At 46.9% G+C, this 16132-nt stretch overlaps 1 protein-coding gene across 1 annotated transcript in view; it reads left to right on the forward strand.

The window, feature by feature from the left end:
• tmem104 (transmembrane protein 104) overlaps nucleotides 1-15824 on the forward strand; it is a 300243-nt gene extending 284419 nt beyond the window's left edge. Inside the window, exon 11 of the mRNA XM_070856816.1 lies at nucleotides 10843-15824. Within this exon, the coding sequence (XP_070712917.1) occupies nucleotides 10843-11600 (758 nt within the window). The 3' untranslated portion in view covers nucleotides 11601-15824. The remainder of the gene's footprint in view (nucleotides 1-10842) is intronic.
• The last annotated feature ends 308 nt before the right edge of the window (nucleotides 15825-16132 follow it).

Below are 16132 nucleotides of genomic sequence, written 5' to 3' on the forward strand. Positions count from 1 at the left end.
TAATAACAACAACAGCAAAGAAAGGCTGCACCCATCTCTCATCCCGCTTATTCTAAGACCGCCCGCTGCAATGTTTCTGGGCTTGGTACCGAGCTTATTCTTTCTAACATCTCGGGTACTGCGCACCTTGTGAGGGTGGGGGGCATCAGCGTCAGGCCGCAAGTTAGAGGGCCCGGCATGGGGCTCTTCAGAGGCTGGTGTGGGGATTGCAGTGGGAGTGACGGTTGATTCTGTCAATGGGCGCGGGGTCTGGGCATGTTCCCTTATTGCAGCAGCTAACTCCAACATGCCGTCTGGTCTCAATCACAGTAACTAGTGCCTCCACTTCTTCCTGTAAGAAATTATTGGTCCTTGCACCGCGTTGCATCTTGTATTGCTCCAGCTGCGATTTTTTCCAATGCTCACACATACCACTCAGTGTTCTCCTGTGTGCCTGTCTCCGTCTGTGTACCTTTGCATGTGTGTATCTGTAGGAGGGTTGAGGACAGGATCATGGTCAGCTGTAATAAAAACAGAAAATGCAGGAGATACTCAGCTGGTCAGGCAGCATCTGTGGAGAGAGAAACAGTTCACGTTTTGGGTTGATGAGCTTTGCTCAGTTGTGATGCCACCATGGTCAAATATCCTGTTGAAGTTGAATATGATAAAGGGCCAGCTGGATGATGTATCGGAGAGCACTTGTCTCTGGGACATACTGCAACTTCAGGAGAGCAGGAAATTTGAAACAAATTCCAAACTGAAGGCTTAATAATTGAATATAATAACTTGTATAGAATTCATAAGTTTTGTTGGTTAAATAATCTGCAGTCAGTGTAATCGATCTTCCATTTCGCTTGTAACTCTCATAGAATAAAAGCAGATTAAGTTTCTGGTCATCTATTAATGTTTTAAGTTGCTGTGAAGATATCATATTTTGCGTGCTTGCTCATCTCATTACTCGAGTTAAAATCCAGTCATCTAAAGTCTCGTGCAAATGGAATGTTATTTTGACTGAGAAACTGTTGTGTATATGTATACGAAAATCCTTTTCAGAATGGCAGGCAGTGACTAGTGGAGTGCCGCAGGGCTCAGTGTTGGGACCCCAGCTCTTTACAATATACATTAACGATTTAGATGAAGGAATTGAGTGTAATATCTCCAAGTTTGTGGATGACACTAAACTGGGTGGCAGTGTGAGCTGTGAGGAGGACACTAAGAGGCTGCGGGATGACTTGGACAGGTTAGGTGAGTGGGCAAATGCATGGCAGATGCAGTATAATGTGGATAAATGTGAGGTTATCCATTTTGGGGGCAAAAACACAAAGGCAGAATATTATCTGAATGGCGGCAGATTAGGAAAAGGGGAGGTGCAACGAGACCTGGGTGTCATGGTTCATCAGTCATTGAAAGTGGGCATGCAGGTACAGCAGGCGGTAAAGAAGGCAAATGGTATGTTGGCCTTCATAGCTAGGGGATTTGAATATAGGAACAGGGAGGTCTTACTGCAGTTGTACAGGGCCTTTGTGAGGCCTCACCTGGAATATTGTGTTCAGTTTTGGCCTCCTAATCTGAGGAAGGACGTTCTTGCTATTGAGGGAGTACATCAAAGGTTCACCAGACTGATTCCAGGGATGGCTGGACTGTCATATGAGAAGAGACTGGATCAACTGGGCCTTTATTCACTGGAGTTTAGAAGGATGAGGGGATCTCATAGAAACGTATAAGGTTCTGACGGGACTGGACAGGTTAGATGCGGGAAGAATGTTCCCGATGTTAGGGAAGTCCAGAACCAGGGGACATAGCCTTAGGATAAGGGGTAGACCATTTAGGACTGAGATGAGGAGAAACTTCTTCACTCAGAGTTGTTAACCTGTGGAATTCCCTGCCGCAGAGTGTTGTTGATGCCAGTTCATTGGATATATTCAAGAGGGAGTTAGATATGGCTCTTCGGCTAAGGGAATCAAGGGGTATGGAGAAAAAGCAGGAAAGGGATACTGAGTTAATGATCAGCCATGATCATATTGAATGGCAGTGCAGGCTCGAAGGGCCAAATGGCCTACTCCTGCACCAATTTTCTATGTTTCTATATGACATTTGTCCTAAAGTGGCAAGGTGCGCTGGCTCTCTGCCACTCTTCCAAATGACATAATTTTAGATAATGAGTGACTAATGCCTTTGAAGATCAGAGCTATAAATCATTTTGCTAATCTGCTTGCACTGTGCTATGACCCACTTCTGCACGAGGCAGTCTGAGTGCAAGTTGAGCTTCATGTCTGGAAGGTCTGACCGGGTGGGATTGGAGCATTCCGAGCCTTGATCCAGGGAAACATGGAGCAATCTGTACAGTGTTAGGTGACGAGCTTGAAAGACTGAACCGCCACAACTTCTAATTGAAAATGGGGTCTTGGAAGGAGTGTCCAGTGCAGAGGTTGCTCGCGACTTGGGATGCTCTCCAGCCCAGACTGGTGAGTGGAATTCTCACCTGTGTCAACTGGAAAGGATACGACATAAAAGCTGTGTGTGCAGCATTAATCTGATACCTAAGGACTAGTGTTCACCATACAAAACAACAATTTACACTTGTATAGTGCCTTTAGCGCAGTAAAAGATCTCGCGGTTCTTCATCGGACAAACACCGAGCTAAAGGAGAGGATCTTGGTCAGAGGTAGTCATAAAGGATAGAGGTGGAGATGTTTCGAGGGGGATTTCAGAGCTTAAGGCCTAGGTGACTGAAGGCATGGCCGTCAGTGGTGGTGGTCAGGATGCACGAGGCAAGGGTTGGAGGGAGGGAGAGTTCTTGGAGGGTTGTAGGGCTGATGGAGGATTTAGAGATAGGGAGGGAACAGGCCATGTCGGGATGCAGTTGGTGGCTAGGGAACAGAGTTTTTCCCAAATCAGTCTTTCCGATGTTTAATTGAAGATAATTCGACTAATCCAGAACTCGATGTCGGACAACACTGAGTCAGTGGAGTGGTTGAGAGATGGTGGTGGTGAGGTAGAGCTGGGTGGCGTTAGCATGCATGTGGAACCTGATATTGTGATGTCGCTGAGGGGCAGCATGTAGATGAGAAATGGAAGGTGGCCAGGGATAGATCTTTGGGGGACTCCAGAGGTAATGGTGTGGGAGGCGATAAAGAAGCTGTTGTCGGAGATTCTCTGGCTATGACTGAATAGATAAGAATGGAACCAGGTGAGAGCAGTCCTATCCAGCTGGATGATGGAGGAGGATAAAATGGTCAACCATGTCAAAGGCTGCAGATAGGTCGAGAAGGGTGGGGAGGATAGTTTACCACAGTCATAGGATGCCATTTGTAACTTTGACACCCATTTCGGTGCTGAGGTATGGACAGAAATCTGATTGGATGGGTTCAAACATGGAGTTGCGGGAAAGATCGGCACGGACTTGGAAGGCGACGTGTTCAAGGACTTTGTGGGGAAAGGGAAATTGGAGATGGGGCGATAGTTTGCACGAACAGAGGGGTCAAGGGTATTTTTTGAGGAGGGGTTGATGAAGACAGATTTGACACGGATGGCGCAGCACTTGAGGAGAGAGAACGATTAACAATGGCAGCTAGCATGAGAGCCAGGAAGGGAAATTGGGTGGTCAGCAGTTTAGAGGGACTGTGGTCGAGGGAGCAGGAGGTGGGACTCATGGACAGGATGAGCTGGAAGAGGACATGAGGGGAGAAGGAGTAGGCCATATGACCCCTCGAGCCTGCTTCGCCATTTAATACAATCATGGCTGATCTGATCATGGACTCAGCTCACTTCCCTGCCCACTCCCCATAACCCTTTATTCACTTATCGTTTAAGAAACTGTCTATTTCTGTCTTAAATTTATTCAGTGTCCCAGCTTCCACAGCTCTCTGAGGCAGTGAATTCCACAGATTTACAACCCTCAGAGAAGAAATTCTGTTTTAAATGGGCAGCCCCTTATTCTAAGATCATGCCCTCGAGTTCTAGTCTCCCCCATCAGTGGAAACATCCTCTCTGCATCCACCTTGTCAAGCCCCCTCATAATCTTATACATTTCGATAAGATCACACCTCATTCTTCTGAATTCCAATGAGTAGAGGCCCAACCTACTCAACCTTTCCTCATGAGTCAACCCCCTCATCCCCGGAATCAACCGAGTGAACCTTCTGTAAACTACCTCCAAAGCAAGTATATCCTTTATAAATATGGAAACCAACACTGCACGCAGTATTCCAGGTGTGGCCTCACAATACCTTATATTGCTGTAGCAAGACTTCCCTGATTTTATACTCCATCCCCTTTGCAATAAAGGCCAAGATACCTGAATACTATCCTTTTGTGTCTCATGCACAAGTACCTCCAGGTCCCGCTGTACTGCGGCACTTTGCAATCTTTCTCCATTTAAATAATAACTTGCTCTTTGATTTTTTTCTGCCAAAGTGCATGACCTCACACTTTCCAACATTATACTCCATCTGCCAAATTTTTGCCCATTCACTTAGCCTGTCTATGTCCTTTTGCAGATTTTGTGTGTCCTCCTCACACATTGCTTTTCCTCCTACCTTTGTATCATCAGCAAACTTGGCTACGTTACACTGAGTCCCTTCTTCCAAGTTGTTAATATAGATTGTAAATAGTTGGGGTCCCAACACTGATCCCTGCGGCACCCCACTAGTTACTGATTGCCAACCTGAGAATGAACCATTTATCCCGACTCTCTGTTTTCTGTTTGTTCGCCAATCCTCTATCCATGCTAATATATTGCCCCCAACCTCGTGAACTTTTATCTTGTGCAGTAACCTTTTATGTGGCACCTTGTCAAATGCCTTCTGGAAGTCCAAATACACCACATCCACTGGTTCCCCTTTATCCACCCTGTTCGTTACATCCTCAAAGAACTCCAGCAAATTTGTCAAACCTGACTTCCCCTTCATAAATCCATGCTAACTCTGCCTGACCAAATTTTGCTTTTCCAAATGTTCTGTTACTGCTTCTTTAATAATGGACACCAACATTTTCCCAACTACAGTTGTTGGGCTAACTAGTCTATAGTTTCCTGCTTTTTGTCTGTCTCTTTTTTTAAATAGGGATATTACATTTGCAGTTTTCCAATCTGCTGGGACCTCCCCAGAATCCAGGGAATTTTGGTAAATTAAAACCAATACATCCACAATCCTTGCCACTACTTCTCAAGACCTTAGGATGCAAGCCATCAGGTCCAGGGGATTTATCTGTCTTTAGTCCCATTATCTTACTGAGTACCACCTCCTTAGTGATTGTGATTGTGTTAAGTTCCTCCCATCCCCACCCCCCCCCCCCCCCCCCGCCCATAGCCCCTAGACTATCCACTGTCAGAATATTGTTAATGTCCTCTACCGTAAAGACTGATACAAAATATTTGTTCAGAGTTTCTGTCATCTCCATGTTCCCCATTACTAATTCTCCGGTCTCGTCCCCTAAGGGACCAACATTTACTTTAGCCACCCTTTTCCTTTTTATATACCTATAGAAACTCTTGCTATCTGTTTTTATATTTTGTGTTGGTTTACTTTCATAGTCTATCTTCCCTTAATCATTTTTTTTAGTCATTCTTTGCTGGCCTTTAAAAGTTTCCCAGTCTTCTGTCCTCCCACTAGTTTTGGCCACTTTGTATGCCCTTGTTTTTAATTGGATACCATCCTTTATTTCTTTAGTTAGCCACGGATGGCTATCTTTTCTGTTACGCTCTTTCCTCCTCACTGGAATATATTTTTCTTGAGAGTTGTGAAATATCTCCTTAAATGTACTCCACTGTTCATCAACCATCCTACACTTTAATCTATTTTCCCAGTCCACTTTACCCAACTCTGCCCTCATTCCTCATACCTTTATTTAAGCTTAGTACGCTGGTTCGAGATCCAACTTTCTCACCCTCCATCTGAATTTGAAATTCAATCATGCTATGATCACTCATTCTGAGGGGATCCTTTACGAGGAGATTGTTCATTAATCCTGTCTCATTACACAGGACCAGATCTAAGATAGTCTGTCCCTTGGTTGGTTCCGTTACATACTGCTTAAGGAGCCCGTCCCTTACGCACTCTATGAACTCTTCCTCAAGGCTACCCCGAACAATTTGATTTGTCCAATCAATATGGAGGTTAAAATCACCCATGATTATTGCTGTTCCCTTTTTACAAGCCCCCACTATTTCCTGGTTTATGCTCCGACCAACAGAGTTGCTACTGTTAGGGGGCCTATAGACCATGCCCACCAGTTACTTTTTTTCCCTTATGTTCCTTATCTCCACCTAAACTGTTTCAACATCCTGATCCTTTGAGCCAATATCGTTTCTCACTATTGCAGTGATTCCAGCCTTTATCAACAAAGCTATCACACCTCCTTTTCCTTTTCTGCCTGTCCTTCTGGATTGTGAAGTACCCCTGAATATTCCCAGTCCTGGTCACCTTGCAACCACATCTCTGTAATGGCTCATTTGTATCGATTTGTGCCGTCAACTCATCTATTTTGTTACAAATGCTATGTGCATTTCGACAAAGTGCCTTTAAGTTTGTTTTTTTTTACCCTTTTTTCCTGCTTGTTTCCTCTCCTTCAAACTCACTTTCTTTGTTTTTGTTTTCTAATTCCAGCTTTACTCCCCTCCCTACTGAATCCATTCTCAGGTTCCCATGCCCCTGCCAAGCTTGTTTAAAGCCTTCCCAACAGCATTAGCAAACCACCCCCTCCTCGGCGAGGATATTGGTCCCGACTCTGTTGAGGTGCAACCCGTCCGGCTTGTACAGATCCCACCTTCCCCCAGAAACGGTTCCAGTGCCTCAGGAATCTGAAGCCCTCCCTCCTGCACCATCTCTCCAGCCACGATTCATCTGCTCTATCCTCCTATTTCTGTACTCACTAGCATGTGGCACTGGGAGTAATCCGGAGATTAGTAGCTTTGAGGTCCTGCTTTTTAATCTCTCTCCTAGCTCCCTAAACTCTGCCTGCAGGACCTCATCCCTCTTACTACCTATGTCATTGGTACCGATGTGGACCACGACCTCTGGCTGTTCACCCTCTCCCCCCAGAATACTCTGCAGCTGCTCAGTGACATCCTTGACCCTGGCACCAGGGAGGCAACATACCATCCTGGAATCACGTCTACGGCCGCAGAAACATCTGTCTGCTCCCCTGACTTTTGAATCCCCTACCACTATAGCTCGTCCATTCTTCTTCCTCCCCCCCCCGTGCAGCTGAGCCACCCGTGGTGCCATGGACTTGGCTCTGGCTGCACCCCCCAGAGGCACCATCGCCCCCACCGGCACTCAGAAGAGAATACCGGTTGGAGAGCGAGATGGACTCGGGGGACTCCTGCACTACCTGCCTAGTCCTCCTCTTCTGTCCAGGGGTCACCCACTCCCTCTCTGCCTGCACACCCTTAAGCTGCGGGGTGACCACCTCTAGAAACGTGCTATCCACGTAGCTCTCAGTCTCGCGGATGCACCGCAGTGACTCCAGCCGCCGCTCAAACTCCAAAACACGGAGCTCAAGTTGGTGCAGCTGGAGACACCACCTGCACACATGGTCGTCCAGGCTGCGCAAAGCACCAGGGACTGCCCACAGGCCACAGGATGTGCAACCCATGGGACTGAGCTGTCCTGCCATCCCTCTAGTTACACTCGGAACTATCGAGTAGAACTAAACTCTAAACCTTAGCAAAACACACCCCGCCGCTACTCAGCAAACAGCCAATTTAATTAACTGGCTCTCCTTACATAATAAAGATCACACATTTACTGGCAGATCCTACTTGCAACAATGCCAAAGGTTTCCTATTGAAAAGAAAAGAAAAATACTCCAGTCCACCAGCCAATCACTTACCCGCTTGGCTGTGATGTCACACTTCGAATTTGATTTTTTAAAACTTTTTGTCCCTGCACCAGCTGGCTCCTCCATTCCCACTCCTGTGGCTCCTCCGACTGCTGCTGGCCTTTTTATAGGCCTCGATCTCCCATTCCCACTCCTGGAGAAAGATGCGAGTTCAGGGCAAGGGTAGGGAGGAACGTTACGGGAACATAACATAAGAAATAGGAAGAGGAGTAGGCCATAAGGTCCCTCGAGCCTGCTCCGTCATTCAATAAGATCATGGCTGATCCGAAGCTTGGCCTGGTGGGTTAGGGAAAGGAACGGAAGCAGCAGAGACACATAGACCAATTGTCTCAATCTTAGTGACAAAGTCCTTGAGTGCCCACCTGTTGGAGGTAAGGGTGGGGGGAGCAGTAGAGGGGGGGTTAGTAAGACTGTTGGTAGTGGAGAAAAGAACCTGAGGGCTATCATGCAATCCAGGATAGGGACAGAAATAGAGCCCCCAAGCCTATTCCACCATTCACTTCGATCAGGGCTGATCTGTATTGCAACCCCATTGACACGTCTTTGATCCACGTCCCCTGATGCCCGTATCCAACAAATATCTATCGATCTTGGTCTGGAAGGTTTCATATGACCCAGGATGATCCTGGAGTAGTGAGCAGTTTTGGCAGAGGAATGTTGTCATAATCTGTCCTAATAGGTCAAGTTATGGAAGGCCAGATGTTGATGTGGGGATATGTAAATGCAACACACAGGATGATGGTTTGAGTTTGGCAGTGAAGAGTGTTGGGTAGTCTGTAATCAAACCGATCAGGGCTTGGTGAGGGTCCAACATTGGCAATCTATTCATTCTTTTCTTTCCGAAGTATGGGTTTTTATGAAAATGCAGAGAAAAGCTCCCTTTACACAGTCAACCCCATTTTCAGGGCAAACTTGCATTAATATATATTTCATGTCGTCAGGACATCCCAAAGTACGTCACAGCCAATGAAGTACTTTCTTGAAGTGTAGCCACTGCTGTAATGTGGGAAACGCGGCAAACAATTTAAGCACAGCAAGCTCCCACAAACAGCAGTGAGATAAATGACCAGATAACGTGCTTTTTGATTTGTGTCTGAGGGATAAATATATTGGTCAGGACACCGGGGAGAACACAGCTGCTCCTCTTCAAAGCACCCTGGGATCTTTTACATCCGCCTTAGCAGGCAAATTCTGTTCAATGACTTCAACGAAAAATGGCCCCTCCGACAGTGCGGCGCTCCCTCAGTACCGTCCCTCCGACAGTGCGGCGCTCCCTCAGTACCGTCCCTCCGATAACGCGGCGCTCCCTCAGTACCGTCCCTCCGATAGCGCAGCGCTCCCTCAGTACCGCCCCTCCCATAGCGCAGCGCACCCTCAGTACCGCCCCTCCCACAGCGCGGCGCTCCCTCAGTACCACCCCTCCCACAGTGCGGCGCTCCCTCAGTACAGTCCCTCCCACAGTGCGGCGCTCCCTCAGTACTGCCCCTCCCTCAGTACCGCCCCTCCCACAGTGCGGCGCTCCCTCAGTACCGCCCCTCCCGCAGTGCGGCGCCCCTCCCGCATTGCGGCGCTCCCTCAGTACCGCCCCTCCCACAGTGCGGCACTCCCTCAGTACCGCCCCTCCCGTAGTGCGGCACTCCCTCAGTACCGCCCCTCCCGTAGTGCGGCGCTCCCTCAGTATCGCCCCTCCTGCAGTGCGGCCCTCCCTCAGTACCGCCCCTCCCACAGTGCTGCACTCCCTCAGTACCGCCCCTCCCACAGTGCAGCGCTCCCTCAGGCGAGAGTGCTACCCACTGCACTATTCTAAAGAACCTTCCCCTTTAGGCTGTTTTTTAAAAATAAATTCTGGTCCCCCCCGGGCCCGGGAGCTGGTCCCGCCCCCAGCACCCCCACCCCCAGCACCCCCTCCCCTTCCCACGGTATCTTTCTGTGCAAGCGCAGTAGATGCAACACCTGCCTTTTTACCCCCTCCCTTCCCACTATCCAGGGCCCCAAGCACTCCTTCCGGCTGAAACAGCGATTTACTTGTACTTCTTGCAATGTAGTATACTGTATTCACTGCTCACGATGTGGTCTCCTCTACATTGGGGAGACCAAAAGTAGATTGGGTGAGCACTTTGCAGAACACCTCCGTTCTGTCTGGAAGGGTGACCCCAAGCTCCCAGTCGCTTGTCATTTTAATTCTTTGTCCCACTCCCAGTCAAACCTCCCTGTTCTCGACCTCCTACAATGTTCGAATGGAAGTCAAGGAACAGCACCTCCTCTTTCGACTCAGCACTTTACAGACTTCCATTCACAACATTGAGTTCAACAATTTCAGATCATAACCTCTGCTTCCAATTTTTCAGGCAGCTAATGCTGGTAATTTTGCTGTTACCATTTACACCACCTCTAGATCCACCTTTTTGTTTCTTTACTTGTCCTATTACCACCCCTTTGCGTAGTGCCATCAAAAATCTAATCCACTTCATTTTTGCCATTTAATAAGAAATCCAGTGGGAAATTCAGAAGCAATGTCTTTACCCAGAGAGTGGTGTGAATATGGAACTCGCTGCCACAGGGTGGGGTGTTTGAGGCGAATAGAGCCGATGCATTTCAGGGGAGCTCGGTAAACATGAGGTAGAAGGGAATCGAGGGTAATGCTGATGGTTAGATGAGGAAGGATGCGAGGAGGCTCGAGTGGAGCATAAATGCCAGCATGAACTGGTTGGGCCGAATGGCCTGTTTTTGTGCTGTTTATGAAATTTAATTTCACCTGCTTTCCACCCAGTCATGGACCTTCCCTTTTGTTCTTTTCTCCCCTCCTGCATTCTCTGCCTCTGTACTTGCTTGAAATCTGTTGTAGTTCTGACGTTTGCCAGTTCTGATGAACAATCATGGACCTGAACCATGTGTTTCTCTCTCCACCGATGCTGCCAGTCAAGGCTATTTTCAGCATAGATAAGTAGATATGTAGATGACCTGTGGCTTTGGTTTACGATGTGTTTTATTTTCTGACTTATCTTTTCCCTTGCTTTGCAGCTTTTATAATCATGATCATTCTGGCTTTGATCAGGATCAGTAAGGGTGGAGGAGAAGGCCACCCCCCTGTCGCCAACTTCTCTGGTATCCCTAACCTGTTTGGTGTGTGTGTCTACTCCTTCATGTGTCAGCACTCCCTGCCCTCGCTCATTACACCCATCAGCAAGAAGAAGCACGTGATCAAGCTGGTTCTGGTCGACTATGTGCTCATCCTGGCCTTCTACAGCCTGCTGGCCTTCACTGCCATTTTCTGCTTCAGTAACCTGAAGGACATGTACACCCTCAACTTCACCAGCAACTGCGACGTGGTCAGTGTGCCCTTCATCCGGTACTTCTTGGGACTCTTCCCAGTTTTCACAATCAGTACAAACTTCCCAATAATTGCAGTTACGTTACGCAATAACTGGAAAACGGTCTTCCACAGAGACGGGGGAATGTATCCTTGGCTAATTGATCGAGTCGTCTTTCCCCTAATCACCATCATTCCTGCCATAGTGGTGGCGTTCTGCACCCATGACCTGGAGACTCTGGTGGGCATCACTGGTTCTTACGCAGGCACGGGGATTCAGTACATCATCCCTGCATGCTTGGTCTACTTCAGCCGAAAGGACGTTGGGCTTGTGTTTGGTAATGACGTTCAGAATAAGTACCGATCTCCCTTCAAGCATACCTTCTGGGTCATTTTCGTGTTGGTGTGGTCAATATCCTGTTTCATCTTTGTAACCACCAACATTGTTCTGACGGAAACCAAACCCTGAGCCCTTCCCCTGCCCGCGAGGAGTCCCACCCAGTCCGTCACACTCAAAGCCCTGGTTTGCTCCCATAACCTCACCGACTGCCTTCACCGTGATAAATATCATCAATTCAGTGAACTGTAGGTCACCATACCATGCCAAATGGTTGCAGTTTCCAAAATCTACATCTGAATCCTATTTCCCCCCCCCCCCCACCCCCCTCCCCATCAAACATTTTCATTCATTTCACTTTTCAGTTTGGCAAAAATTGGGGCCAGATTTTGTAACCCGGGCAGTTTATGAATGAAATGAGTGCCCCTCGGCATTGTGTAACTCACCCTGACATTGAAGTGGTCTCCACCATCCTGTTCCGGGCACAGCCTTGAATGTGGGTCAGTTAAAGGTGGCCTGGCCCTCACTGTCCTGCCCCAGGAATATTCTTATAAACTAAAACGGTTCCTTTCTATAGTTTTAAATTATCGGTGACAAACAAAGGAGATGACTACAAACATTAAGGTTATAAAACTTGGGACTGTAAAAGCTGCTGGAAATGCCCCCGGAATCTGTGAAAGCACTTGGTGGAGTTATACGGGAAGAAACGGCTTGTAACTGAGTGATGCTGCTCGATACACCCTGGCACCTGTGGACTTGCCCGAGTCTGGTTTGAACATAGTGGGAAAATGTTTGTTGTTCAAAGAATGTACGCACTCCTGTATCCCTCGGTTGCTGATCAGACAGGCTGTGTGGGCTGCTCCTGGTGCCGTTCTGCTTGGGTGAACTATATAGGTACAATTTTAACCCTGCAACCTCCAATAACCCAGGGCCCACAGCCCCACACCCCCCACCCCAATAACCCTGGGCCCACAACACCCTCTCCCCCTCCTCCTCCCCCCCCCCCCCCCCTCCAATAACCCCAGCCCCACAGAGCCCTCTCCCAATAACCTTGCCCCCCCCCCCCCCCCAGTAACCCATTGCTTACCTTCTCACCAGTGCCTTGTACTTATCTGTGAGGAGCCTCGCACTTCATGTTTACTCAGCCTGTGGAGCCGTGCCTGTTTATAAACTTTCTCCCCCATCAGGAACACATGGATGTATGTGACGGGGACGGGATGGTGGTCCTCTCAGCTGCCTGGACTGGCTTGTACCACGAGCAGTGGAGGCAGCGATGGGATCCCGGTCCAATCACCAGCCTCTGCTCTCCATCATGTGCAATATTGTCTCATCCTTCACACACTAACTGGAGCAGAGTGCATGATGTTTTGTGTAGGAAGCTGTAAATGCAAATGGGTGTGTGAAGGGGAGAGGGGTTAGTTGTGAGTGTGGGTAGACGTACTGTGTATTTCTGCATCCTCTGTTATTATTGTAAAGTAAAGTCTTTGAATCCACCTACACCGACTGAACTCTGATCTCTCTGCTGCCCCTTCATCACCGGCACTGACGGTTCCCATTCAGCAAACTGGCTATTTTTCGCCTTAACCTGACCTGTGAGTGTCCCAAGGTTCTGTGGAACCCAGTAATACAGAAGTTCACCCATTTAACGATAACGTGCAGCCACTTAAGGCCATTGATGACGGGCTCAAAAAAAGGCACTGAGAATTGAAGGTCATTAGCATGGTAACACATCCATCATAGAATCACAGAAATTTACAGCACAGAAGGAGGCCATTCAGCCCATCGTGTCCACGCCGGCCAATAAAAAGCTATCCAGGCGAATTCCACTTTCCAGCAGGTTACGGCACTTCAGGAGCACATCCAAGTACTTTTTAAATGTGGTGAGAGTTTCTGCCTCTACCACCCTTTCAGGTAGTGAGTTCCAGACCCCCACCACCCTCTGGGTGAAAAAAATTCCCCTCAAATCCCCTCTAAACTCCTACCTATTACTTTAAATCTGTGCCCCCTGATTATTGACCCCTCTGCTAAGGGAAATAGGTCCTTCCGATCCACTCTCTCCAGGCCCCTCATAATTTTATACACCTCAATGAGGTCTCCCCTCAGCCTCTTCTGTTCTAAAGAAAATAGTCCCAGCCTATCCAATCTTTCCTCATTGCTAAAATTCTGCAGTCCTGGTAACATCCTTGTATAAGTTCTCTATCCTCTCTAGTGCAATCACATCTTTCCTGTAATGTGGTGACCGGAACTGAACACAGTACTCCAGCTGTGGCCTAACTAGTGTTTTATACAGTTCTAGCTCTTGTATTGTATGCCTCGGCTAATAAAGGAAAGCATTCCCTATGACTTTTTAACTACTTTATCGACCTGTCCTGCTACCTTTAAGGATCTGTGGACATACACTCCAAGGTCTCTCTGTTCCTCCACACCTCTTAATATCCTCCCATTTATTGTGTATTCCCTTGCCTTGCTGCTGCTCCCCAAATGCATTACCTCACACTTTTCAGGATTGAATTCTATTTTCCACTTTCTGCCCACCTGACCAGTTCATCGATATCCTCCTGCAGTCTACACCTCACTGTCAACCACACGGATAATTTATGTATCATCTAAAATTTCTTTATCATGCCCTCTACATTTAAGTTTAAATCATTATTATATACTACAAAAAGTAAGGGATCGAGTACTGAGCCCTGTAGAACCCTACTGGAAACAATCTTTCATTCACAAAAACTCCAGCAACCATTACCCTTTGCTTCCTGCTTCTGGGCCAATTTTGGATCCAATTTGCCACTCTCCCTTAGATCCCATGGGCTTTTACTGTTTTGATCAGCATGCCATTTGGGACCTTGTCAAAAGCCTTGCTAAAATCCATATACACTACATCAAACACACTGCCCTCATCGACCCTCCTTGTTACCGCCTCAAAAAATTCAATTAAGTTAGTCAGACATGACCTTCCCTTAACAAATCCACACTGACTGTCCTTGATTGATCTGTGTCTTTCTAAATGAAGGTTTATACTGTTGCTCAGAATTGATTCCAGTAATTTTTCCACCACTGAGGTTAAACGAACTGGCCTATAATTACTTGGTTTATCCCTTCCTCCCTTTTTAAACAAAGGTACTGTACAGCACTAGCAGTTCTCCAATGCTCTGGCACAACTCCTGTAGCCATTCCTATGGACAGGGAGGATTGGAAAATGATGGTCAGAGCCTCTGCAATTTCCTCCCTTGCTTCTTTTAATAGCCTAAGATATATTTCATCCAGTCCTGGCATTTTATCTACTTTCAAGGATGCTAAACCCTTTAATACTTCCCCTCTCACTCTGTTTATCTCATCCAAAATTTCACACTCTTCCTCCTTAACTTCAACATCAGCATTATCGTCCTCTTTTGTGAAGAAAGCCGCAAAGTATTCATTAAGTACCTTACCCACATCCTCCGTCTCCACACGCAGATCACCATTTTGGTCCTACGCTTTACTTCTTGTTCTTTATGTAATTATAAAACATCTTTGGGTTTTCTTTAATTCTACTTGCCAGTATTTTTTCATGCTCTCGCTTTGCTTTCCTAATTTTCTTCTTAATTTCACCCCTACACTTTCTATAGGCTTTCTGCAGTATTAAGCTTTTGATATCTGATATAAGAGTCCCTTTTTTGCCTTATCTTGCCCTGTATGCACCTTGTCATTGTGGAAAAGTATTTTGTTAAAAGTTGCATTACACTGTTTTTGTACCCTTTTGGCCATAAAACAAAATGGAATCCAGAACCTGCTAGAAACTTCTGCAACAGACAGTCTGTTTGCATAAACATGCTAACCCTGACTGGAACTGCTAATAGCTGATTAATAGCCACCAGACAACATTAAACTGTCTTGCTGAGATAAGTACCACCCATTGTGCTCCCTGTATTATCAATTCACCCCCTAAGAGATGCTCAAATTACCAGCCATTATCTCTTGTACAGAACTGATCCATAATATGCAAGAAACCAAGTACCCAATCAACCACTGTGGAAATCATGGGCCTAAATAACTGGCCGGGAAACTGGACAATCCTAAAACAATGAAAAGCCGGTAATAGCACATTATCACGCCCTAATCTGGTCAGTGCTGTCTGGCCCACTAAAATCACTTACAAGAGACATTTGAGAAAAATGTAAAGACAAGGATGTGGCAATCATTAATTCTTTATTTGTTTTCGCTGACTGCAAAGGCAGAACCAATACACAAGATGGAACCATAACTTGTTTTTTTACTGTATAAATACTTTGTGAAATTGTACCATAGTGGGAGTTGTCGCTTAGCCTTTGACTGAGTGAGACTCTTCCTTGCTGCAAGTAAAAATTAAAGGGACATCTCCCGGAGCTGATTGTGTTAGTCGTATATTGCGAGTCGATATTTCGACAGTTACTTCCTGGAGGTTCCTCCGAGATCGCTTACTCGCTACCCTGTGAGTAAACAGATGCCGGCATAGTGCCTCTTCAGTGAAGGGCTTCACTGGCCAGAATAAGCTGAGCCTTTTGCTCACAAGAGGTCTCTTTACTGTTGAATCGCATATGTAATCTGTTGTCCACAGTGGAAGTACTGCGATCTACGAGACTCGACATTTAAGAGCTAAAGTTATTTTTGTAATCATTTCCTTCTCAGCTTGTAGGCAGAAGGAA

The sequence above is a fragment of the Pristiophorus japonicus genome, chromosome 16 (genome assembly GCF_044704955.1).
Source record: "Pristiophorus japonicus isolate sPriJap1 chromosome 16, sPriJap1.hap1, whole genome shotgun sequence".
NCBI lineage: Eukaryota > Metazoa > Chordata > Chondrichthyes > Pristiophoridae > Pristiophorus > Pristiophorus japonicus.